Source organism: Varanus komodoensis, unplaced genomic scaffold (assembly GCF_004798865.1).
Source record: "Varanus komodoensis strain SLA01 unplaced genomic scaffold, ASM479886v1 scaffold83, whole genome shotgun sequence".
NCBI classification, from domain to species: Eukaryota; Metazoa; Chordata; class Lepidosauria; order Squamata; family Varanidae; genus Varanus; species Varanus komodoensis.
Genome location: NW_025336520.1, coordinates 2,204,352 through 2,230,407, shown reverse-complemented (window position 1 = coordinate 2,230,407; position 26,056 = coordinate 2,204,352). Strand labels below are relative to the sequence as shown.

At 54.0% G+C, this 26,056-nt stretch overlaps 1 protein-coding gene across 2 annotated transcripts in view; it reads left to right on the top strand.

Annotated features, from left to right (window-relative positions):
• The window catches only part of DIXDC1 (DIX domain containing 1), a 31,022-nt gene extending 4,966 nt beyond the window's left edge, over positions 1–26,056 (top strand). The window contains exons 3-20 of one of the 2 annotated variants that reach the window (XM_044456330.1): positions 793–918; positions 3,094–3,352; positions 3,985–4,092; positions 12,154–12,266; positions 15,287–15,411; positions 17,957–18,046; positions 18,129–18,182; positions 19,626–19,676; positions 20,163–20,267; positions 20,851–20,904; positions 21,218–21,310; positions 21,399–21,470; positions 22,118–22,204; positions 22,356–22,517; positions 23,647–23,713; positions 24,942–25,050; positions 25,223–25,331; positions 25,694–26,056. In XM_044456330.1, the coding sequence (XP_044312265.1) occupies positions 793–918; positions 3,094–3,352; positions 3,985–4,092; positions 12,154–12,266; positions 15,287–15,411; positions 17,957–18,046; positions 18,129–18,182; positions 19,626–19,676; positions 20,163–20,267; positions 20,851–20,904; positions 21,218–21,310; positions 21,399–21,470; positions 22,118–22,204; positions 22,356–22,517; positions 23,647–23,713; positions 24,942–25,050; positions 25,223–25,331; positions 25,694–25,774 (1,865 nt within the window). In that variant the 3' untranslated portion in view covers positions 25,775–26,056. Of the gene's footprint in view, positions 1–792; positions 919–3,093; positions 3,353–3,984; positions 4,093–9,601; positions 9,651–11,156; positions 11,196–12,153; positions 12,267–15,286; positions 15,412–17,956; positions 18,047–18,128; positions 18,183–19,625; positions 19,677–20,162; positions 20,268–20,850; positions 20,905–21,217; positions 21,311–21,398; positions 21,471–22,117; positions 22,205–22,355; positions 22,518–23,646; positions 23,714–24,941; positions 25,051–25,222; positions 25,332–25,693 lie in introns of those variants that run through there. The other variant, XM_044456331.1, reaches the window with a different exon arrangement.

The window sequence follows — 26,056 nt, the reverse complement described above, 5'->3', positions numbered from 1 at the left end:
CGTAGGGTAAGGCCCCGGTGGGTCAGCTCAGGCAGGGTTCCTTTAGAGTAAGGTAAGCACAAGCCTACCCACCATTCAAAGGGGTGGATGGCTAAATCACAGAGGTGAATATCCTTCTGATTTCATATGTGCTCTTGGCAACTTTTGAGAGCTTTTTGTGTGCCATGAATGCTGAAATGCTCTTAATTTCCCAAGGAGATTATGAAAGGACAAACCTATTTTTATTAGCTGACATACTAGTGCTTCCATTTAGTAAAAGCCCATTCAAGTGCTAGACCGGTAGAAGCATAAAGACAACGCGATCCTTTTCCATATTATTTAAGCAGGCAGAAAGAGAATCGGACAGAACGATGAGAGAGAATGAGATGCTAGAGGTGAGCGGGTGTGCTGGGCAGGAGGGCAGCACAACTTGCCATACAAAAAGCTACGGGATTCAGAAAGACCGTATATCCTGAACCGCCTTTCCTCCCAGATTCTAGAGCCTGAATTGCTTCCCGGAGCCGTATGTATTTGTAAGGAGGAAAATGGTAGGGTTTGGCACACGGCTTGAGGTAATGGCTACTCTGTGGGCCGGCTCCAGCCGACACAGCGGATAATGAAAGGCTCTCTTTGCCAGGCAAGCCACAGGCCATGGGCTCTGCCTAGTTAGTCCTTTGGTGCCTGGAAGGATGGCATCATCGCAGCTGGAGCTCCCCCGGCTTCGCGGGGGACGTGACCGATGAAGCCGGCCCCGCTCCCGTCGCTTGCAGGCAGCCGCCGCCTCCTGCTAATGGGGCTGCTTCTCGTCCTCAGCTGGAGAGCAACTGAGCGGCGTGCAGGCCAGTCCCACCAGCCAGCAGGAGATGAAGGAGAACGTGGAGAAGGTCCTGCAGTTCGTGGCATCCAAAAAGATCCGTATGCACCAGACGTCGGCTAAAGGTGAGGCCTTGTCGGTCCTCTGTGTGCCGACGAATGACGCTGAAAGGAAACGTGGGTGTGTTCCACGCCACAGAAGCTCAGCAGAAGCGAGCCCTTCCGCTCTTGTCTGCCGTGACTAAGCGCAGTGAGACAGGAAGTGGAAAAGGGACACGAGGCGTTGCCTAGTGGCTTTCGGACTCGCTCGGGCACTGGCTTTCTTACAGACGCCTCCTGTGAACTGAGAGAGGTTCTCTGAGTCGTTCTGTTTCCAAACTCAGTGGAAATATCATTTACTTCAGGCACTGGGTGTCGGCACCAGGGAACACAATGGCTCCCATTGAAACGGAAGGCACATGATTCTCGTTTTTCCTCGGAAGGAGCACAGCCCCGCAGGTTATCAAGTTCGGTGGGGCATCCTATGTGCAGTGCGGGAAACAGAGTTCTTTCTGTGCCGACAGTCATGCCTTTTTCCTGCTCAGGGAGAGGTTACCAAACAGTTTTCATGCAAGCTGCGCTGGGACAATTTGAGCCTGACATGTTTGTGACCTCCTGGAAAACCTCCAAATTCTTCTGTCCTTTGCACATGATCAGGTGCCCTACAATTTGGGAAAGAGTACAGAGGTTGGGACTGCTAGAGATCCTTGGCCGAGCCTCTGGTATCAGCCCAGTTACTTTCTTATAAAATTGGGTCTTTCGTATTGCAATGAAGACGGGGATGCTCCGGGGGGGGGGGGGGGGGGGGGTTATCATGCAGTCACCCTGCCCCTGTTTTACAGGAGCTCTGGGTATCCGTCTATTCCACTCGTAACTTCCCATGTTCTCCTGCCACTCCTTCCATTTTTCCTGCCCCCTGCTCAGCCCATTAGCGATTAAAAGAGGGACTCGTTGCAAGAAGCCTCCTGGTTGCAGGGAAATGTCTGGAAGGGGATAGTGGGATACCAGTTCAGAGTATTTTCCTATTTCAGACGGGATAAAATAAGTTATTCAGCAGCCTGAATGGAAGTGGTACTTGCCTTCCCAGAATTTTGTCAGGGGTTTTTTACACGTCCTCGCAGCTCCCCATGTAAGTGGAAGGACTCAGACTACAGCATCCCAACTGCAGACTGATTCGTCGATGTTCAAACCATTCTCGGGAGCTTTAGCTCAGTGTGGGTTCTGGAAAGTGAGAGGCACTGTTCATCAGTCCAAGGCATCGATACAAGGTTGTCACCATTTCAGCCAGCACTGTTTTTGGGCTTGCCCAAATCCTCAGTGAATGCTCGCCCCGATCATGTGCTTTCCAGAGAGTTACAGCAAGGGGGAATTGGCCTCTGGAACTTTATACATAATTACGTAAATCAAACTAAAAAAATCACCCAGGAGCATAAGATGAAGGATGGCATTCTGTTCTCACAAATCGGTGCCTGCAACACTCACACATTAACAGAATAGCCCTAATTGCTGCGTGGCATTGGCGGTCAGCAGCATCTTCCCAAATACCAGAAAAAGGCCAGTTCAATTGCTTAAATTGCTTTGCAGTACTTGGAAATGACCATATACAGGACCTGTTGTTTTCTGAAAACAGTTAAATGCCAGTTGACCAAGCAAAGGTAATACCTGCACAGCTGTAGCAGTACCTTGGGGGAAGGCATCTGGATCATACGCAACGAACCTGTAATTGTGTTCGCTGCGTAGGCCCAGGAAGGTCCTCGTAGCTGGGTTATTTCCCGGCAGGCGTCCTCATAACAAATTGCATCTTGTGCAGTTAGAGTCCCGTCCGTTAGGTGGCAGTCACTGATTTTGTTTTGGTCCCTCTGGCATGTTCTCCCGAGCCTAAATGGGTGCAGCCCCACGTCGAGAAGGGCGCAGCATTGCCTCGGGAAGGGCAACTTGAAGTCATGTCCCCCGACTCCCTCATATGGTAAAATCCAGCTCGGTCTGCATCATGACGTTACGACAACCGCTGCCTTTTGGCCTCCGTGTCTCTTCCTTGACTGCCGTGCGTGCGGGCAGGAAGTCCTCGTGCAATGGAGCGAAGGCAGAGGGGCGGCAGAACTGCGTATAACGGAGAGGGAGGAAGGCACTCCAAAAGGGTCGTTGGTTTCGGTGGCGATCCCGTATTTCTGGCAGCATGTCGTTCCGCCTTTGGCGTGCCGCCACGACAACTGGCCATGGCCAGCCTTCAGCAGGTAACCTTGCCGTTGGGTCTTGTTGCAGATATCGTCGATGGGAACCTGAAGTGCATCATGAGGCTCATCCTCGCCTTAGCCGCGCATTTTAAGCCTGGCTCAAGCAAGATGGCTGCTCAGCTTCCGGCAAGCGCGCCGGGAAAGAGCTCCCCGGGAGCTGGCGTGCCCTTCGCCAGCCACAGGCCTCATTCGGCCACCGCAGTTGCTCAGGGCGCAGCGGCCGCCCTGGCCGATGTGCGCCAGGACGTCTTGCGCTTGGGGCGAGACGCTTTCCGGCACAGGCAAAGGTATGTGACACGTCCGGGCTGTGACACAAGCCCAAGCCTCGCCTGGTGGGTTTCGCTGCTGTTTGGGGTCAGGCACGAAGTTCCCCTCATGCGGGTTGGCTTGTCCTGTTGGGGAGGGGGGTGTTCCTCCCTTCTTCTGCCGCATATATGCTGGCTTGCCCGGTGGAAATCTGCAGGGGTACCTGTCCTTCTGGTGCCTCTGCTTTGCAGCTGCCTTTGGCTTGTAACATTCTGGAGTGAGTAACGTGGGTGGACCGGCGACCTGCCTTACCTTCCGTTTCTCAAACAAGTGGGGTTGGTGACTCGCCCATCCTGGCCGTCCACCCCTCACTTTGGATCAACAGTTACCCTGTTCCATTTTCTGGCGCCTTTCGTTTAATTCGCTGCCTCCTTGTAGCAGCTGCTGCTTAAAGCCCAGATGGTATAGCTGGAGAGATGGCGAGCAGTTGCTAAAATGGCAGCCTTTTAATTAATTACAATATGCCAAAGCATGGTGACCTTTAAAAGAAATGGATGCGGAGGCAAGTCGATCCGCGTACTGCAAAGACACCTGACGAGAGGCAGCCGGGAATGAAACCGAGGGGAATTTTGCCTTTGCTTTCTCTCGCTCTTGATGCCGTCTCTCTCTGCAGAGACAGCAGCCTCGACGAGGAGATCGAGCACCCGTACTGGAGTGTCCGGGCGCTGGTGCAGCAGTATGAAGGGCAGCAAAGTGCGCCTTCAGAGCTCCACTCCTCCAGGTAACACACTTGCTACTTACGGAGGCCAGTGTCCTTCCGCTGGCTGATTATCCGCATCTGTCTTTGGTGGAGACCCATGCAAGGCTGCCGGGAGTCTCCCACCTGGCGCAGGCACTTGCTTCTTCACGCCCTTGCTTTCATTTTTCTGGTCCTCCCGACAGAGAAACGTTTGAGGAAGATCCCTGCTTGTGGAAGGCTCAGAAACTTTAAAAAAGATTCCTGACACAGTTGCCATGATGGGGGTCTTGGCCAGCCCCCCTCCCCCAGTTTTAGTCCCTTTGTTTCTGCAGATTCTCCAAGCCCGTGCCTCGTTGCCCGCTCCCTCAAGCTTTGCTTGAAATGGTTCATAAACCAGAAAAGGACTGGAGGATCCTTACGTTTTGACTCGAGAAGTCCTGGAAAAGCAAGATGAGCCTAATTTAGCTTTGAAAAGAGGTGGCTAGAGAGGTGGACTTTTGTTTTGTTTTGTTTTGCTTATTTATTTAAATTTTTTGTACCCTGCCCTTTACAGTGTCTCAGGGTGGATTTTATAACAGGCATAAAGGCCAGGGATTTATGTGTGAAAGGACATGGTGCATTTCAGCCCTGGCAAAAGTTGGGGAGCTGCCCACTGCGCACTTTTTCGCCAAAAATGCTCTTCAGAGAAGAACGTAGTAGAATTCCTGCTCATGAGAGCTCATTAAAAACTGCATGGCACATTTCACAAGCGTTCGGGTGATTGGCGCACGGGGCCCTGGCCGTATTCCAGGGTAATTACAATTTGCCTCCCGCAATTCCCTGAGCTGCTCTAATTGGCAACAATTTCGCCTGCTCCTTTTGGACCTAAACTCTGCCATTGCGCTGGTAAACAGAGGCTGAAAATTGCAATATGGAGATTCCACATTTGGGGAATACTGCAAAGTAGCTTGGGATTATTTTCAGAGCTGTGTGGGTAGATAATAGGTTTGTGCTTTTCTCAGAAGATGGTGTTCCCACATGTCTAAATATATCAGGCCTTCCGTTGTCAAATATTATCTCATGCCGCCTGTTCTCCTGAATTTTCTCTGGAGCATCCATGCACTTTTTGAGGATACAAGAAGATATGCAGAAGACAAGACCCTGATGGCTCTCCCTAGTTGTTCTTCTGTCTCCAACTTTCAGTGCTCAGAGGTAGAGTGCTCCTGTAGTTGGAGGTTCTACATTGTTGCTGTACTTAATTGCAGTTGGCCAGGTCCGAGAAAGACAACTTTTGGCCCTCCAGGTGTTTTACCATGCAGTTCCCACAGTTCTTCATTGGTGGTTTTGCCAGGGCTGATGGAAATCGTAGGCCTAAACTTCAGGAGTGTCACAGGTTGCTCATCCCTAGACGATGTTGTCCGTTATTCTGGGTGCTTCAGAGTCCAGGAACATCTTTCCTGTTGACATTCTTCAAGTTTCCTGCTTGAGCATCTGCCAGGAGCCAAGGGGCAGCCATGGATAAAAAGGAACCGTGAGGTTTTGACCATGTCATGTTACACCTTGTCTTGGATTCCCAGGTAAACTGGGACCAAAATTCTGGATTTCCTATTGAGACATAACCCTTTCCTGGTGGCAGTAAACTTTCTTAAGACTTGTTTGAGCTTTGTTGACAACTCTTCTCTGCTGACATGGTGTTTTTGTACAACTGTGCTTGTAACATCAGAGACGGGAAAAGACTCCCAAAGATTTGAGAGGTTTGATCCAGGGTGCAGATTTCTTTTACCAGGCTGGGAAGCAGGCAGAAGGACTGAAAGCCTGCTAGGAAATTGACTGGAGATTATGTCAAACTGGAGTAAAATGCTTCTTAATTAAACCCAGGGCTGCACTATGATGTATAATTAGATTCCAGCATCATATCTTGAGAATGGGAGAGATTCTCCGTCCATGAAATGTGGGTCTGTGTGCTGTCTTTGTAACTCTGTACAGACAGGCAGAAATTAGTAGAACTTAGAAGCAAGGCCCAAGAGACATAGGAAAGCGGGAGAGAGGTGCTGGGATTGTGTCTGTGCAGGGAAAGGGGGTCGCTTGTGTGTGCGGCCAGGGCAAAAAGATGCAGCAAGCTCGGGGATGCTATTGATTTCTCCAGAGCAGAGTCAGGGACAGAGGCATCGAATCCGGGCTTGTCCACAGAATGGGTCTTTTTCCAGCGCCACCCCCTCGGTGTGTGTGGCTCCAGCAGTGCCGGGTACACAACTGACTTGTTCCATGTGGAAGGAAGCCGTGACAGAGCCTCGCACAGGCAAAAGCTTCTGAACCTGGTGTCCTGATCCAAAGCTGCGGAGAACGCCCGTTTAAGCTGCTGCAGGAATGGGCAAGCAGGGGAGCATCCATCCCTCACAAAAGCGCCATCTGAAAGGAGTGTGTGTGTGTGTGTTTGTGTGTGTGTGTGTGTGTGTGTGTGTGGTTAAGGGAGAGAATAGCTGCAGGATAGAAGCTGCCACTGGGGGGGTGGGGGGGGTTAGTCAGCATCAGGTCTGATTTGTGGCGCTTCTACAGATGATGAAGGGTTAAAAAAAATCTAGGTCATATACTCAAGAACATTGACTGCAGATTAGCTATACCTTCACCCGCTTGCGAACCAGCCTGCCCTATTCCCAGTGGGGTGGCAAAAGGGTGGCTTTTTCTCTCTCCCGCTGTTCCAGGCACACGCCTGCGGGTGAAGGGGGGTGTCTAATCTGGGTGATAATTGTAGTTCTTCAGGGTGGGGGCGAGGAACCCAGGAGGGCCCCACACACAACAGGGGAGGGGGAGCAGCTCTGAGTCATGCCCAGATTCGGGTTCCCTTCCTGGCATGCCCAGGTACAAAGGCAGGTGAGCCAGGTAAGGCTGCTCGCTTCCTAAAAGTGGGAGAGCTGCAGCCAGTCCAGTGCGCAAACCTGGAATGGTTGCTTTGGTGGCCCAGTGGTCCCCTTTGCGGCCCACTGGGTAAAGCGGGATCAGTGTCAAAGTCCACCGTGCTTAAAATACGAGGGCTCTTCCCAACATTTTCTATTTTATAATTATATTTTATATATTTTTTGCTAATGGCATTAAAAAGTTGGCACGACACTGGGGAAAATGCATCACAAAGGAAGGTGCCTACGCAGAATAGTGATGTCGTTTGCTTTTGAAATTTTTAATAAATAGAATTAAAAGCAGCGCGGCAACTTCTTGACGACTCTCGTATTATCTTCCAATGCAAAATGAGATTATTAACCAGAAGACACAGCAATATTAGTATCTAGGAATTTTTTTAAATGGTCAGAAATAAGGAATCAGCCCACAAAAGAGTGCAGATCATAATTTAAGAATGGCATAAGCGTGTTGGTAACAAAGCAAACAAAACGATCAAGGCGGGTTGACTCCGAAGTCCGGGCTGGCATCTCCATCCAAGATGGTGAGGGCAGGATCCTGCGCTGCCATCCCTCGAGGTATACCAGGCTCCTGGGCCGCCTCCCCTCCCCGCTGGGAGCGTGCCCGTCGGAGGCGGACTTCTTGCGCCAGCGTATTCAGAGCGGGGCTCCTTTGCTACGAAGGCTGCGGCTTACCAAAGGGATGGAAGAGCCGCATGGCTCCTGATGCCACGTTCCGGACTTCCAAACACCTGCAGGGGTCCCCTGGTCAGTGGCCGTGGCGGATGCTTGGGCCTTGATTCAAGAAGGATGCGGGCAAATCAGAAAGGGTCCAGCGGAGGGCAGCAAAGCTGATCCAGGGTTTGGAAACTCTGCCCTACGAGGAGCGACGGAGAGAACTGGGCATGTTCAGCCTTGAGAAGAGGAGACTGAGGGGGATGTGATATCTCTCTAGAAGTACCTCAAAGAAGGAGATCAAGATCTCTTCTCGCTGATACCAGAGTGTGGGACACAGAACAATCAGTTCAAGCTGCAGCAACCCAGATTCAGGCTGGACATCAGGAAAAGCTTCCTCACTGTCAGAGCAATACGACAGTGGAACCAGCTGCCTGGAGAGGTGGGGGCTCCCCCAGGCTAACTCCCCTGGGCATCAAACATTTCAGCAGGAATGGATTCAGCCCTTAAACACGAGCTTTGCCACGAAGCCCAACCTCTTTGGCACTTCTGCCTAAATTTAAAGGCCGGTCTGGCTGTACCTCTTTTCTGTGAGATCTCAGCTTATGCCAATGGTGGCTGCTGCCAGTACGAACTGGGGAATGGGGCTTGATTGCCAAGCTCAGGTTATTTTCCTTCTTTCTGGCTACATGCCTTCCTTTTCTCAATGGTGAAACGTGGGCAGTTGGTCGCGACTCCGAAGCTGCCGGGGGTTGCGAAATACTTGGATGTCACCCCGCAGCAGTGACTCGCAGCAGGTATTTCTGTCTACGATTCCTTTGCTGTTCCAATCTGAAATATCACCTTGTCTTGTGATGTATTTATCCTCGGTCCGGGTTGCTATTTTTACTGAAACAGACAGAAGCAGCCTTGTTCATCCCGCTTCTCGATGGAAATTACAGGCTTTTACTCCCCAGCAACCGAGTTGCTTAAAGCGAGCTGGGAAAGACATGCTTCCATTTCATTAGTGTCGGAAATCTATTTTGCATAGACGGACCCTCCCCGATCAACCTAGCGGTTCCGTAACAGTGGCTTGGGTGAAGACCAGATTCCTGGATCCCTACCGAGATGACATGAAGCATGCATTCTGCATGGAGCAAATGTGTGTTCTTGCTGTCGTGATTTCTGGGGGAAAAAGACGGTACTGCTACGGAAAGTCAGCAGGCATGATTCACTGAGGAATTGCCCAAGTAACGCTGCTGCTGCTGCTGCTGCTGCGTTTCCCAGGCGCAGGAAGAGATCCCCCCACCCGCCGCTTCCCCTCCAACCCCTCCCTCTGCTCCACCGTTCCTCTTCTCCACCCAGGACTCAGGCATCTTGCAGAAGAGGGCTCTGCCTCGCAGCCGTAGTGACAGCAGGGGGGAGACGGAGCCGAGCGGAGCAGAGCACTTGCGTGTGCGCGCACACACACACACACACACACACACACACACTCACACACGGAGGACTGGCTGATGGCTCCGCACTGAGCCTCGGAGGCTGGCGGAGCAGTTCCTGGGATGCGCTTTTGGGCTTCCCCAGTAGCCGTGGAGAAGGCGAATAGATCAGCATGGGATGAGAAAAGGGACTTGCCATCTAGAGCGATTTCCGTGCGCCGAAAAAATTCGAGCATACGTCAGACCAAGATGCAACAGTGCCAAGCAAGCAGCAACCCAGCAGACGACCGAAGAGCACTGAAAGCGGCGGCGGCTGAATTTGGGGCCTCTGCCTCCTCCCCGAGGCACCCTCAAGTGCTGCGGGTTTCTCACCGAACTGCTTCTGCCAAGGGACCAGAGCTGTTCGTCCTGCCCACCGCCTCCCCGCTGCGAATGGCTTGTCTCGCGTGAGGGGGTCCGCCTGGCAAACATTTTGCTCCTAGTTTGACAGGAGACTACGTCCTTGGCTGAGAAATTCTGAGCCGGGAAGGGACAAAGCATGCCTGCAGTGGGGACCCCTGGAGAACGGAGGCTCCCGGGGACGCTGGCCCGGTGAGGCCAGAGGTGGCAGGGGCATCATGGGAGGGAAGCAGGTGAAATGGTGAGCCCCCAACTGTTGCCGCTGCGATTTGAGGGGGGCTGGGGGGTCTTGGGCAGGAGGGCGGGCTTGGTCGCTATGATTCATGAGGGGGTCCCTCGTTAGCTGCTTCGGAGGGGGCTCTTCCAGCCAAGGAAGTTCGAAACCCTGCCGGAATTGGTTTGATTTTCTAGACCTAGTTTTTCTGCATGTTAATGTCGGCTGATGAATCGGGCTTTAAAAAAAAAACGATTCCCAAAGCCTCAGATGCTCAGCCTCTCTGTGGAGCGGATCCCCGGGCCAAGGGCTCCCCCCCGCCCCCCCGGCAGAGCTCTTACTGGGCAGGGCGTATGGGGCGTGGAGATGACCTTTGGCCGGCACTTTCGGCTTCAGGTACGCCCTCCGCCATGGTCACTCACTTCTTCAGGTGGCCTGGCGACTGTCACCGCTTTCCACCCGCCAGAGAGCCGTAAATGACACAGTTACCTTGTGCATCGTAAAGGCACCTTAATCTGAACTGTGTCTCTAAGGTTGCTATTAAAACCCTGGTGTAGCCAGATTGTGAAGCGTTGTTGAGCGTTTCTTGTCTGTGTTAACCCGCAAGGGACTTTTCGGTCCTCTCCTTTGGCCTTCTCCACGCCGTCCTCTTGGGTCGCTACCTTTGTAACTGATCCTGCTCCTCCGCTTTTAGTAAGGCCTGCGTGACATGCAGTGCTTACCGAGCGAGGGTCCTCTTGGTGGGGCAGGGCAGGGTCCCAGGCATCAAGTCGGTGCTTCTTTCCCGCAGGTCAGTTAAATGCAAAAGGCGAGCCCTGGTTAAGAAAGAGGTTTGTTAAGAAGTTGACAGTCCCTACAGGCCCGTGTGACGCCTTCCGTCTCTCCCCATTAGACCAGGATGTTATTTCCGCAAGAACGAGAGACGTAGAAGGTATTTGAAAGTTAACAAATCAGACCCAATCTGTTCTGTTTCCAGTAGCATCCGGCCAGCCTGATGGCTCTCAAGCAGCGCCATTGTCCGTTCCTGGCATCTAGTCCTCCCTGGTGTACCGATGCCATGCCTCCAAGGCCATTTAGCTTTCATGGACATTCTCCAGCGATGCCCTTTGGCCAGATCTGGCCCTCGTAAGCACTGGGCTGATCGTGGCACTGAGACGCCCTCGCCCACGCCACGTGGGCCCTTAGCTGAACCCGAGCCAGAGGGCTGCCAGGGACTGAGGTGCAAAACGCACGCAGCTTTGTGTCTTTCCCTTTGTGCTGTAACTTCCCGTGTTCTTGGCCGGGTCCTGGCACCACCAGCAGTACAGGCATCCGTGCTCAAGCTCTTGGATGCTCCCTTCCTGTAACACAGTAAGTGGCATGAGTTCAGTTTTTGAGTTAAGAGGAATAAGGTTGGTCAGTTTTGCTCCTAACCCTTGGATTAAAATGGGACATGCTAAGAACAGGTTATTTTCATTTCCAATTTCTGAGTTGCTTGGATATCATTAATCTAGTGTGTGTATGTGTTCCATGTCCTATTCTTTGCCATTCCAGCTCTGGAGCTTATCTCAGAAGTGCTGGGAAATCAGGAAAGTGAGTTGGGAAGCATCTTCTGTTTTTGTTTTTAAACTATTCTGTTGTCTTCATGCTTTTTTCTTTCTCTTTTCTTTGCTCTCTCCTCTCTCTGGGAAAATGATGCATTAACTTTTGCTCACACTTGCAAGGAGAAAGTCTTTGGGGACATGTTAAATGGGTCAGTGAGCCTTAGATGCCTTTTATTGTTGTCTGGGAGATGGATACTGGAAGAATTTCAGGGTGGGCGTGGAGAGAAAGTCTGAGTGGTTGAACCAGGATGAGCATCTGGAATGGCTGACATTTAAAAAAGAAAACGAAAAGGCCGAGTTCAGGAATGTAAAGTCAGGTCATGAGTTGGAGTCTTCATCCTCACGGGAATTTACAGTTTGCTAAAAATAATATATTTGACTTTTGGCTTCAGTCGTAGGAACAAGGGCCGAGTGAAAAACAAGATACATGAGTGGCTGTGATAAGCATCTTTCAGCAGCCAAGGGAAAAAGTTGTTGCAAGAATTGTTTGTGTAGCATAGAATAAGCGTGTTGACTTTTGGTGTTATGTGCTTCTGTATGAGTGTGTGGCTTGTGTGTGTAAAAGAAGTCATTAAAAGGGTTCCTCTAGTCGTGCTTTGATTGGCTGCCCACATTTGGGTGTATTTGGGTGGGGGCGTCAAGGTGAAGTGGCTGGATTGGGTGGCAAAACCGGAGATAACTTTCTGTGTCGCTGTTTTTCTTGTACATTTATGGGTTGTGCCCATTTTTTATTTGGAAATGGAAAGGATTTGCCATGGAAAGGCACTGCCGTTGTGGATTTTCCAACAGCCCTGGCTGGAAGGCTTAGTGTCCTCCCCGTCTGATTAGCCTTGATGAGTGTTTGGTGCAATTGAAGCTCTCGCTTAGTTTATATCCGGAGCTGCACGGCGAGTCTGTCCCTGCCCGCCTGCACTGCGAAGACGCTTGCCTTCTCTTCCCCCGCACAGCCTCACGTCGCCCAGCCCCATAAACAGTGCAAAGAGCGACTGCAGCGCTGCACCTTCGGAGGAGAAGGCAGGATCCGACATTTGTCATGAAGAAGACGCGGACGCTCGAACAGGTACGGCAGCGAGCGGCCGGCCGGCTCTGAACTTGGGAGTGTCGCGTCCGCCCCTTGGCCTGCGGCAGCCCCCCACCGTTTGAGAATTTGCTTTGTCCTGGGTCTTGGTAAGGGCTGGAGCAGTTGACTGATTTTTAGCAGTCTAAAAACGAACTAAAAAGCTGCCCCTAATTGGCAGTGTTTATGTTAATACAGGTCTCTATAGAAATTCAGTTAGGAAGGACCCATCTTATCTATCTGAGGAATTTCTGCCCCGTCCTAATCAAAAGCCTCAGGATGGCATCAATTTATATTTTCTTATAAGAGGCATCAGGTTCATCTTTTCCCTCCTCCTCCCTCCCTCGCACACCGACCCCTCATACAGCCAGGGAGCCCTTCATAAGGCTGGGACTACCGAAAAGTCCTCCTTCTTAAGAGTGGTTTTTACCCTAAATAGAAATCCAGGCTATTCAGATTTATTTAGCCAGGCGACACCCCCACACTTGGTACCTCCGTTCGGGGGGTGGGTGTCCCTGTGCAGCCGAGAACTGTACATGGCAAGCTGCAGGGAAGCAGCTGCATCAGGCCGGGGGTTGTGGAGTCAAACCTTTCGGGGGTGGGAGGGAGGGAGCAGGGAAGCGCCGGGTGCAGCTTCAGCTCCTCCACCCACTCTGGTTGTGCCCAGCCTTCCCTTCATCTGGGTAGGACCCTCCCCAAATAAGACTGAAAGATGGACTCTGACTGGAGCTCACAGGACTGTTTGGCATTTCCAAGGGCTGCTTCCCACGTGACATTTTGTAAAGTTGTTTTGTTTACGTTTTTTGTAAGCTGCCCAGAGACTTTAGTATTGGACAGCGTATAAAAACTTTAAATAAATGAATAAATAATAATAAATAAAGTGTAACACTAAAACCAGGGAGACATAACTGTATGCAGCTGGCCTTTGAGTGAATATATAAAATGTGCAGTAGGCTTTAGCATTCCTGGACCAAAATTGTTTGGGTGTTTTTTCACACCCGCTCTTCTTTCAACAAGCCAGTAGAGCACTCCTCCTCCTCCTCCTCATCCGATGGCAATTACTTGTTGTAAACCTCCTTGCTTCTTCGTTTTATCCTCACAACAACCCTGTGAGGTAGGTTAGGATGAGAGGCAACGCCTGGCCCAAAGTCACCCAGTTGGCTCCGTGGCTGAGCGGGGACTCGAACCCGGATCGCCTGAGTCCCAGTCCCATGCTCTTAACCACTGCACCACGGTGCTCCCCCCACTGTGTTATCAGAACAGCTGCCCTGCAGGGAAGGTTGGACTGAGAAAAGAGCAACCGGACGAAGCTCGCCCTGTGGGTTTCACCGCTGAGTGACGATTTGGACCTGGTTTTCCATGGACCTAGTCTGACACTAACCGCTACACGGCACTGCCTCTCAAAGCTTTCCACATTTGAAAGTGGGGTGGACTGCTGGAATATATAGCTTATTTTGCAAAACACCTCTTGTGTGCTGTGCAAAAGATTCAGCATAGATGCAGCCCATATTTCGGAGCGACCAAGCGCCATCCCTTGAGGAACCTCTCAGCTTTCACTCAGCCCACGTAACCAGGACTGCCAAAACGGGAAGGAATAGAAAACTGCAGCAGGGACTCCCTGCAGATGATGAGAGTTTCCGGGCAAAAGCTCATTTGATTTTAAATCCTAAACCCACAGCGATTAGACCCCGTTTGTAGTAGTTTCTGGGAAGGTTGCTTGGTGGATGCTGTGAAAAGAAAAAGGGTCCCAGAGAAGGTCTCTTTTTATTATTCACTGCTCAGGGAAGAATGCTTTGTGCTTAGATCAAGTGGAGAGGGAGGGAAACGCTCAAAACAAAAGTCTGAAATCTCCTGTCTGAGAGAGTCTGAATTCATAATGCACAGACGCTTGGACGGAGCCTGGGAACGGGGGTGTGGGGGTCTTCTGCGGCTTCCTCCCAGCCCTTTGGAGTGGCTCTTTTAAAAGGGCGTTTCTGCAAAGTTTTAGTGAGTGTCGCAACTTTATTATCTCAGTAACTCTTGCAGCTGCCCTGTAAGGTGAGCATTTTTCAGGTGGGCTGATGCTTGAGAGAGCTCTTTGTTCGAAACTCTCTGCCAGTTTAGGGTTGCATTGGAACTAGGACCCCTGGGCTGACAGCACACACACTGACAATGATGTCTACTTAGAAGTAAGTCCCACCAAGTTCACACGACTTATTCCCAAGGAATAATACCCAGGATTACAGTCCCCACTGGAGCAGTTCCCCAGTTGCCCCTGCTTTGTCTCGGGCCGTCTCTTGGCTACTGTGGTTTGGCCTCAGTGCTTGATTCTTCTGCTCTTGCCTTCTGTTCAGGCAGCACTGCTTAATTTACTCTTGTGGTTGTGTTTGGCCTCTGGCGACCTTGGAGAATAGGCCACCAAAATTCCCATTTCACAGGCCAGGAGGGACTTGCCCGAGAGAAGCAGAAGTTCACCCAGGTTGAACTGTCTGAGCACTGGGCTGTGTTCATGGGCATCAGACGCGGGGCACACCTGCAGTCTGCATAACACGGAAGCAGCACCTTTGCTGCTTGCCGTCTGCAGCGGAGAAGCCAGACGAGGGCAGGAGGAGAGACATGGCGGAGATGGGCTGAGAGGCTGTGCGACGCAGGGACCAGAAACGGAAGCAGGAGTGACTCACAGGTGTGCTGCTGAAGGACACCGGTGTGGTTGCTGGGCCTCAGGCTGAGCCAGGATGTTTGGCAGTGGGGCGGAGAGCGTGTTAGTCTGAATGCGGCCCAGTGTTCCCACCTGCTGTAACTCAGGTGAGGTGGTCTTTCAGGTGAGCACAGCCTGGCCTCCAGGGATGGAACCCTTTGAGTTCCTCCAAGGGATGAGCAAGAGGACGCAGCTAACAATAAAACCACAATAGTGAGGGGTGGCCTGGCAGTATGCAGCTGGCTGTCCTCTCTCCCACCTGCCTCCACCATGTTTCTTTGGAGGGCTGAGGAAAGGGAAGTCGTATCAGTCCAGAATTCTTCGACAAACTTTGTTTTGCTTGCAGAAGAGTGGCAGGCAAGGTGCCCCACCATTAGCTTGGAAACTTCCTGGGAGGAGCAGCTTCTGGAACAGCAAGATCACTTGGAGAAGGAAATGGAAGAAGCAAAGAAAATGATTTCAGGATTGCAGGTACCATTTCTTGACCCTCCTCCATCCGCATTTGCTTTGGTCACTTTTAATAGCCATGTACAAGTTGGTCTTTCCACACAAGCCACTGGTAGGGAATGCAGAAACTTCCAGTTCAGTTGCTGCTTTGAACACAAGCCTTGGGTGCTTTTGCAAAAGTGGCTTTCAGCCAGGCGTGTGCTAGGGAGTTGTAGAAATACTAATGTAGACGGATTGTAGCCTTGCCGCTCTTTGCTCTTTAATGCTAATTTATAAAATGTGCTGAACGAATGCCCAAGCGTTGGGGTAGAACGCACGCGCGCACACACGCAACGGGTGCAGTGCAGACATGCACAAAATGGGGCTGGTTTGGGGATGAAGGGAGGGGGAGCCGTATAAATGAGTACCAGCGAAGTTCCCGAGGATCGGCTGCGTTACCTGCAAGAAGAGCTGCTCCTCCCCATTACAAAGGGCAGGGAAGTGGGAATACCCCAGTGCCAGAAATGCGCCCTCGGGAGAAAAGGTCTGGATGGTGCATATCAAAAAGGAACCAATACGTATCATTCTCCTTTTTAAAAAAAGAGGGGAAAGGGGGCATTCAAAAAGCAGCAGAGCGAAAGAGGCGGATTGTCCAAGCGACAGAGGACAAGGACTGGAACTCGGAGTCGCTGGGGGCAGAGAGACTCAGGTTTCTAAGAAGTCAGAGGTAAACTTTGGGTTGCAATCCTGTGCGTTCCTGTCCGGGGCTAAGCGCCGCTGGATGCAGCGGGGCTGATTTCTGAGCGAACCCGCGCCGGGCTGGGTTGCCCTCCTTGCATTTCCCCGGAGCGTTTCTGGCATGGACGCTGGTGCTGGCCCACCGCTGGCCATCTGCTCCTGGTGCAACTGGCACTTCGTTCCGGAGGGCTGCGCTGGTTTTGAACGGTAAACGCCTGCACACGGGTAAACAAAGGCAGCTTTGTGCTGGTGCATCAGGTGGTGTAGGTGGGGAGGGTGGGTTTGCCGCCTGCTTGTGAATCAGACACAAAGGGAGGCTTGGTGCCTTCGCGGAGCGTGGCGGCCCGGGACTCTGCTTTTCAGGCTCCGGGCACCAAAGGAGGCAGCTGGTCCCGGGAATGGCAGCTGCCTGGCATCGCTGCCCGTTATCTCCCAGCGATGGGCGGGAGGGAGCAGCTGATCCCATTGCCCGGGAAATTGGATCTGAATGGCCACTTTCCCCCCTGAAGCCTCCGGAGCAAGAGGGATGGACTGCCGTTCCCAGGCTTAGTGTGCCCCTTTGGGACGCCTGAAAGGAGCAGCCCTGCCGGGTTTTCCCGCTGGGCAACGTTGGGAGCGCTGGGAAAGACGGGATACAGATGGGCAGGAGCTCGGCCTCCTGCCAGGACGGCCCCTCTCTGAGACGGAGCGTGGCCCTTGAGGGCTTCGGTGTGGCCGTCTTGGATCTCAGTCGTGCTGCCCCTGCCGGTGGGCAGTCGTTTTTCATTTGCAGCCCCCCCTTTGGGATCAGAGCCGGAATGAATCCCATCTGTTTGCTGCGGGGTCCCCACTCCTCCTTTTGGAGAATGAGAATGTGTACGGCCTAACCCATGGGGGCCGCCTTGAATATGTCCCATTTATTATACCCTCTGTTCCCAGTTTTCAAAGGGGAGCGTGGATCCTTATATAGCAAAGAAAGCAGCCTAATGAGGACTGGCTTTGCTCAGTGGTGAGGGCATGCTGACCGAGTGGGATAAACCGGAAAGGTACCCTCTGGCCACCCGAACACGAGCATTACATACTGCAGCATTTTGTTGCAGGTCGATCTTCTAAGAGCGTGATAGGGAACATACGATCCGTCTGCAACAGCGTCTTTGCATGACCTGCTGGATCCATGGGATGTTCACTAACATTCTGTGCAGGGAAGAGGTTCTGGTCACGGCCGCTTGTAAAAAGCACAGGGCAGTAAAAGATCCATTTGGCTAGGAAAGTTCTAGCCAAGTTCCAGGCCCCTGCAGGCACCCGATGTATCAGCCATCCCCAAACTCTGTGCGGTGCTAACGGAGAAAAGAGTGATTGCTTTTCCTGCGTTAGGAAAGTGGAAGCGTGGAAGCTGTCCGTGTGAATGCAGCTGTCTTTATAGCCTTACCTGCAAGTGTTTTGTGAGGTATGCATATGGCTTGAAAGATGCTGCTTGCTCAGTCAAGCAGGTGTGTCCAGCTTAGCCCCCCCCCCCACCCCCCAAATACCTGTTTGGACTTGTAGAAGTGGGGAAAGATGGAGATAGGTTTGTACCACTAGTATCATTGGGGTGCTAACTAGGAACTACTCCATGAATGATGATCATGCAGACTTGATAACAGCAAGTCTGGAAGGATGGATACACCATGCGGTGGCCTCCAGCAGTCCCCTTCCTTCCCTTTACATTTTTATTTTTAATATGATCTGGGGGCCGAACCCATTTTGTGCAACGGGGCTCCGGCTGCACACGCGGACGACTCACGCCCCAGTCGGATCCCTCCCCCACCGACGGGTGAATTGCTCCCTGCTGGCTTCGAGTAGCCATGTCCTTTTGCCGTCGTTGTTTTGCCAGGCCTTGCTGCTCAACGGGTCCCTCCCTGAGGACGAGCAAGGAAGAGCGCTTGTCCTGTGCGAACAGGAGACCTGCCCGGAGGAGCAGCTGGTGAGCTGGGATGCCTTTCTTTGGATGCTCCATTGGTGCTTGTGCATTATTCCCGGTGAGTAACTGCAGCGTTTCCCTCCAGATCATACTCCGAGGCCGACTGGACCAGAGCATGGAGGAGAACCAGGAGCTAAAGGTAACGTGCAAGCCGGGCAGAAGTGGGCATCTTTAGTTTCCGGCTGCCATGAGCTGGGAGCTGGTAGCTCTGTCAGGCGCAGATGCTGCACCAGAGTTTGTTTGTTTGTTTGTTTGTTTGTTTGTTTATTTATTTATTAAAACATTTTTATGCCGCCCCATTCGCCGAAGCCTCGGGGCGGCTCACATCAATAAATTAAAATAATTATAATATAAATTAAAATATAAATATAAAATTAAAATACAGCAATACAGTATAAAATAAGCCGCCCTGGCCAGATAAAACCAATAATGTTAACAGTTAACATTTCACAGTGTAAGGACCTTTACTGCCAGGACACAAGGCCCCTGAGCAGACGCCAGGTGACATGCTGAGCCCCACCTGCTGGTCATTACCCAACGCTTCCCCGACAAGCCCTTTGGTTGATCTTTCTTCTGCGCCGACCCCGGCGCCCGACCCCCCGCTCGAAGCCCGCAGGGAATGAGCCACCTCTGGGAACTGGGCGCTCTGTGCGGCTCACCTGAGCTCTGGCAGGACCCGTGCACTGGGACATTAGAATCGCAGCGTTCTGGGGCCAGCACCCTGAGGTGGCCAGCTGTGGGGCAGTGTTTGGGCAGTCTTGGGAGCCGCGAACACAATGCCAGTTCTATTTCTCAGCCAGTTACTGCTGTGAGGGAGGGGCAGAGAGGGCCAGATCTGCCCTGCTCGGCTCCGGGTGAAACGTGTGCACTGGATTCCACTGGAGTCAGACATCCGGCATCCCTTCTCATATTGTGCCATAAGAATACTGCCCCGCCGGTTTCTGCCGCCTCTTTCCTCCCCATGTTCACTGACATCCCCTTTCGAACAGAAGGGAAGTGAACCCAGCTCTACCAAAGCCGTTTGAGGCATTTGCAAACGTTTGCCCTGTGCCTGGATAACCAGCTGGGGCAATCGTTAAGATTTCTAGCCGTGCCGGAATGTAAACCAACTTTCATTGTGAGATAAAGCAGCACAGAAAAAAGCCGGCCCTGCCATGCCTGTCTCTTCTGGGGCCTGCACTGAAGTTGGCTGTGAGCCCACGACTGCTTTAAAGGTTGAGTTCTCAGCCCTGAGCTGAGAGGGAGATTTTGAGGCATTGATGGTTTTCCCATTTGCCATTTAATATGGAGTGCGCCGGGAAGCCATGGTGCCCCGATGGACATCATCATGGCATCAACAACTTCTTCATCTTCTTGCTTCCTCTGGGCTCAGTTAAAGCAGCTGCTGCTTCTTGGTTTTGTTTGATTCTTCGGGCATGAGAGAGAGAGAGAGAGAGAGAGAGAGAGAGAGAGAGAGAGAGAGAGAGAGAGAGAGAGAGAGTTTCTCTCAGTCTCAGGAAGGGAAGGAGATGGAAGAGGAGGGATTGATTTTGAGGTGGTGCCGTGTAACTGTCTTTGTAACCCAACTCGGTTGGTCTTGCAGAAGGAGCTGCAGAAGCAAAAACAAGAAGCTCGAAACCTGCAGGGAGTCAAGGTGAGAAAGGAAGATTTAATACTGAACGGGGCCTGTTCGGGTGGGTTTTGTACTGGTGCAGGGGCATTCAAGCTGTGGAAAGCATCTTCCAAAGAGGTTTGTCAGATACTGACCTCCTGATCACATCAGCCCCAGGAAATTCCCTTTTGTTTCCTGAGGCCTTTAAAGACCTCTTAAGAACTCCGACATCTTTAGAAACCTATCTTTTAAATTCTGCTTTATATCGCGGGTGTATCATTTTACGGTGGACGATCGTGGCACATAGGTTCAGTGAGCAAATAAATAAGAAGCCCTCCGGTAGCAGGACGCACTCACCTGCGTGCCCCTTGAGGTGCGGTCGCCTGGCCCAGGTGGTGCTTGGCACCCTTTGTGGCTGTGGCAGCCTGCAGGGCAGTCCGAGCAGCCCAGGTGGCTCGTTCCTGGTTGCTATGGACCACCCAGGTCCGCTGGCCTTTGGCGGCCTAGAGCGCTGCGCTGCTTTTCCAGGATGCTCTGCAGCAGCGGCTCACCCAGCAAGACACGCTGATGCTTCAGATCAAGCAGGAGTTGCTGAGGGCAAGCATGGACAAGGAGGACCTGCACAGCCAGAACGTGAGTGCCGCACTCTCCTGGGCTGCAGGGACCCGGGAGTCCTGGAGTGTGGGGCAGAGGGCGCACGGTGCATGCAGGGAGCCAGCGCCTCTGTGGCTGCAGCGTGAAGGAGCTGGAGCAGGTGCTGTGAAGAACAGCTGCTTGGAAAGGCAAGAATCGGGCCTCTCTCTGCCTTTTACCTTTCCCGCTGCCTGGCTCTGCTGGGAAGGAGGAGATGCTTCCCCGGAGATGCTGGCTGTGTGGGCCATCGTGCGCCTCTGGGTCCATCATTCCAGCTGTGCTGCCCATCCAGGTGGCACCGCGCCAGGGGAACCTCGAAAGGGAGGCCCCAAGCTCTGCTCTGCATTGCCCGAGTGACCAGGCTGAGCTGCACCCCTTCCGCCCAGCCGCTGCAGCATGTTCTGCATCAAGGAAGCAGCGGCGGCTGAGCAAGGGCCCAGAGGGCGGAGGAACTGGTGCGCGTTGCTCTTGCCCCCTCTGCCCTGCAGGGGAGCAGGATGGCTCCTGTCAGGTGCTGTGCCTGGAACCAGGGCGGGAGGGTGTCAGAAGCACGCCCAGCTCAGCTGTCACGTCCCTTCTGCAGGCTGATCTACAGAGGAAAGTTGAAGAGAGGAATCGGCTCCTGGCAGAATACAAAGTAAGCGAGTCTTCCTCCCTCTCCAGAATTGCAGGGGCAATTGCCCAGGGGGCTCCTCGACTGGGGCAGTTGCCCAGGGCACTAATCCCTGCAGTGCGGAGTTGTGCTGGCTGGGGCTGCCTCCGCCAGCCTCCTCCTTGCCCTCGCACTCCCCGGGCCAGTCTGGCCGGGCTCCCGCAGCGCCCGGGGGCCTCGGCATGCACGCGTCCCGCACAGAGCGCCACGTGGCCACCCGCCCGCGGACTGCGCCAGCCCTCGCCGCAGCTCTGCCCCTTCCGCCGCCGGTGACCCGCTCCTCCCCCTTGTGTTGCAGAAGGAGCTGGGCCAGAAGGATCGGCACCTGCACCAGCACCAGGCCAAGATGGAGGAGATGCTGCGGCAGCTCTCGGAGGCCAGCTACCAGCAGGTGCCCGCCGGCCCCCTCCCGCCCCACCCGGTTCCCCTCCTGCCTGCCGGGCCCTCTGCACGATGTGACCCGTCCGCTCTCTTCGCAGGCAGAGCTGGAGCGGGAGCTGGAGCGCAAAGAAGCCATCCTGGCACAGTGCGTGAAGAAGGATGCGGAGGAGGTATGCCGAGCCGTGGCTGGGGAAAGTGGCAGCCGAGTCCCGTGTGGGCGGCCCGAGGGGGCGGCGTGGCGCGGCCGGTTCCCCTTTCTCAGCGGCCGCTTTTCCGGTTCTGGCACAAGCCTCTGATGGTGCCACGTCGGAGACGGCGGTAGAATCACGAGATCGCGTGGGGCAGCAAGATGGTTGTGGGTGTGGCGCGCTTCCTCTCGGCCCCGGCAGATGACGTGCCGCAGCACACGGCAGCAGATTATGGGCTGGATCTGCAGGCAGGCCGCCCCCTCCTGCGGAAACAAACAAGATGCATTCAAGCAGCCCTGTTAACAGCCACCCCCCACGCACCTTTCCTCAGCCCGTTTCCCGCTTCTCCGTTTAGAAAGGGAAGAGATCCTAAGTGCCAGGTGGGTCTGGGATTTGAGAAATAGGCTCCAGGGGCGCAGCTGCAGCTCGTCTGCTCGGCGCACAGCTGGGTTTTGCCGCAAGGTCCCTCCAAATGGACCCACCGCTGTTGAAATGCCGTGCCTTCCATCCCAGATCGGCGGCGGCCAGTTGGTCCGCAACCGTAGTTTCAGCCTTGCCCGGTCTGTGTGGGAGCTGCAGGAAGACCCAGCCCATGCCGCAAAAGGTTTTCTGTCCATCTTGCAAAGCAGGTCATTGTCTGCAGCAGCCTCGGCTCCCAGACCAACGGCTTCCTCCAGACGTCGGGGAAAGGACCCCTGCCTGCAGCACACAGAGGGGTGAGCGCGCAACTCCTGGTTCCCTGCTGGGAGCCCCTCTCCTGTGCTCCTCGGGCAGGCGGGGGGCGTTGAGCCCTCGGGATGGGACACCGCCAGCACGAGGACAGCCGCCTCCCCCGCCATCCCCTGACCTCTCCCGCTCTCTGCCCAGTCGGGCGACCTGCAGCTGGTGCGCGAAGCCCTGCGCAGCTTGCGGAATAGCTTCAGCGGCCACGACCCGCAGCACCACACCATCGACAGTCTGGAGCAGGGCATCTCCAGCCTGATGGAGCGGCTGCACCGCATGGAAGCGCAGAAGAGGCAGGAGAGACGGGTAACGCCAGCCGCGGAAGCTGGGCCACTTGTGCGCTCGCTGGCACGTCCCTGGCCTGCGGGTGCTCCGGGGCGGGCTGCTGGGAAGACTCGGGGCTCTGTCTGCCCTGCGTGGAAGCGTGCCGCCACGGGGCCCCTTCCGTGCCGCAGGCAGCTGAAGCCTCGCTGGTGAGCTGAAAGAGTGCGGCTCGGCTCGGCTCGGCTCGGCTCGTGGGAGACTGCAGGGGAGGCTGCGGGAGGGCAAAGGGCTGGCTCTGGAGACGCTTGCTGAGCCACGGTCATGTGAAGGCCAGGAGGTGCCAGGGAGAGGGGCAGGAAGGAGGCAGGGGAGTTTGGCAGTCCTGACTTTCGTCCCGGTTTGGTGGTTAGCGGAGGAAACCAAGCTTTCCCGGCATCGTGGCATTTGGCCTGCCCGAGGCCAGGCACGCGCTCAAGTTCGCTCTCAGCTCCCATGCCTTTTCCTCTTGCCATGTGGCTTCCGGCAGACGCCTTGGCCCTTTCCCATTGCCGCGTGCCCTCTGGGATGCTCTGAGGGCCACCGCCGGCTCCCCAGGCACAGCTCCGGAGCTGCCATATGCTGCCATCGCTGGAGGGCTTTTTCATCCCCGGCCTCACCAGTCACCGTCCTCGGGGGAAGCGGGGCGTTGTTCTGAGACGGCTCTTGCCGGCATGCTGGCGGCCTGTGGCCTCGTTCTCCCCTTGCGGGGCGCGCTCGCACCAGCCCTTTAATCAGCGGCCCCATCTGTTTCTTTTCTGTCTGGTGACCTTTCGGTGGGAGCTCCCTGCACCTGCCGCCGCTGCTCGGGGTGGCGGGGGGGCAAACCTGAGCAAGCCCGGCCTCCTCGCACGAGGCTTGCTCAGCTCAGTGATGCAGAGGGCATCACCCTCTGGATGCTCGCCCTCACAGTCAGGATGAAACTCCCATGATCCCTGGCTGGGAGTTAGGAGGGTCGTCGCCTCGGCTTCTGAGCCTCCCTGAAATGCAGCCCACCGTCCATGTGCCAGCCGCATGGTTTCTCCTGCATCCAGGGCCAGCTTCCAGGTTTCGGGCTCAGCATCGGGCTCCTCAAACCAACAGCCAGGGGTCTGTGCTGCGCATCTTTTCCTCATTCCCTGGTTTCCCTTTCCAGGTCCGAGGGAAGTCGCCTGCCGGCCACACGACAAATGAGTACCGAGACTCCTGGCCCCCCAACTCCAGTGAGTGCAATCCGGAAGGTCTCCTCTTCTCGCTGGGAGCGGGGCTTGCTGCAGAGAGCTTCCCACTGGGAGCCTGCATCACGCACCCCCCGCCCTGTTTGCACGGCCCTTTAGGCGATGCCCAGGCCCCGGCTTTGTATCTGTTCTGCAGCAGCACCTTTGGCAAGTCCTCTCCAGGCAGGGGACACGTGAGCTGAACCAGGTGCTTCTTCTGCGGGTGTCTTTGCACTGTTTCGCTTGCCATCTAGAGGCAGCAGGGAAGCCGGGAAGGAAATGTTCCTCAGGCTCCGATGCATATTGGCTCGTAAAATCAAGCAGAAAGCGCCCTGTTCCTTTTGGGAACCCTGAGCAGGTGCTGCCCTCTAGTGGCCACGGTCTCTTTTTGCCTTACTTTTCCATTACTGCTTTGATTCAGATGTTCACGTAGGTATTCTATTTACTGAGGTTTTTCACTCCTAATGGTGCATCCTATGCATCTACGAGACCTGTTATTTTGCAGAGTATGTGGAAATACAGTAAAGTGGATACTATAAGGTAACAGAGAGGGAAAGGTTTTATTCCCATTAGAGAGGGTCCTATGTATGATTAAACAGAAAATGTCCTTTTGAGGACTAGCAAAAGCGGTGCTTTCAGTTTGCTAAAAAAAAGAGCCTGGGTTCTGCTGTTAAGCCCAGAGGTTGCAGCCAAGGTGACTGTGGTGCGTGGGGGGACAGCCCCCCCACCCCCCCTGGCCTGGACACTTCATGGGCCAGCCTTACAGGTACATCACAAGCTTTAAGGGGGAAATGCTACCTGCAGTATGATGGGGCCTCCAAAAGGCGAAATACGCCTAATTCCCAAGTGGGATATTTTCTCTGGGGCACTTTGCAGTGCCATGGACACCACTTCCCCCTAATTTTGTGGTGCCGCTGATACTTTGCAAGTTGCGTGCTGCTCACTCCTGGTGTCGTGGGAAAGGTACCGCGTGGGCTGGATTCCGCGTAATCCTGGGGTGCTAAGAGCACCGTAGGATCCTGGTTTGGTAACAGACTAATGTCTCTGTCGGTGTGTATGCCCAGTTTTGTGTCGGGATGGGTTCTCGTGCGGCTGAGCCGGGGAGGCGTCTCATGGTTCCTTCCCAGGCCTCTCCACTCACTTGAGCTGGGCAGGAAAGAAGGTTGCCATCGAATGCATTGGAGCTGAATTTGTTGTGTGTCCATCTGTCCGTCCGTCCTCCCGTCCTTCGCAGAATTGCCTCATTCTCACAGCACCCCTGCAATGAGCAGCAGTGCCTGCACCAAAGTGCTCTACTTCACGGATCGTTCCCTCACGCCTTTCATGGTCAACATACCGAAGAGGTGAGTCTGGCTGCTGGGCATGGGGTCTCTCCGAAGGGGGGCTGGCAGGAAGTCTGGGCGCTCCCGTGGGATTCTCTCTCCCAGCCTCTGCTGGAGCTGCTGCAGCTTACACGTCAGGCCTCATTCCACCCCCAAGCAGACGTGCCTCTTTTCTGCCGTTGGCCACTTGCAGGTTAGGTGAGGTTACTCTGAAGGACTTTAAAGCAGCTATTGACCGGGAGGGAACACACCGGTACCACTTCAAAGCCCTGGATCCCGAATTCGGCACAGTCAAGGAAGAGGTACGGTGCAGGCTCTGGCTTCCGTTTGCTTTCAGCTTTCACTGGTTCGGATCTGGTTGCTTTTTAGGCCAGGAGCTGTAAAGGCAGTGATGGCCGGGTGGTTTGGGGTGGAAGAATCTCATGCTAACGCGTGATAACAGAATGTGCGTAGAACAGCTTCCTCTGTGGTTCCCGGAAGAAATTACCTGGGGAGACCAGGATTGTGGGCAAGACTGAACTGGGCTTCTTGGCCACTGAGAATGCATCCCGGGAGGTGCTCGGGGGAAAACGGCCCTGCCGGCCATCTGCCTCCCTGCCAGATCGCCTGGCCTGGGGTCATTTGCCACAATGAGAACCTCACTCTCTGTTCGTTTTCCCTGTAGGTTTTCCATGACGACGACATCATTCCCGGGTGGGAGGGGAAGATTGTGGCATGGGTGGAAGAGGACCATGGGGAGAACTAACTGGCCACCTGGACTCTCTTTACCCTGAAGAGCTCCCACTGTTCCCAGCACTTAACCAGGCACTGACCAAAAAAAAAGCATATGAACTGAAATGCATCGACTCCACTGCCAAAATCAAGGAACGGACTTCTCTGCACAACGACCGGGGCGATGCTTTGCCAGAGGCAAGGATGCCTGGCATTTGAGTTCCATAGCCAAATCTTGTGATGTTTGAAAGTCCCATATTGTGAAGAGTGAGCCCCTTCCTTTATTCAGTCCGTGCTGGCCTTAACGATGCGTTTT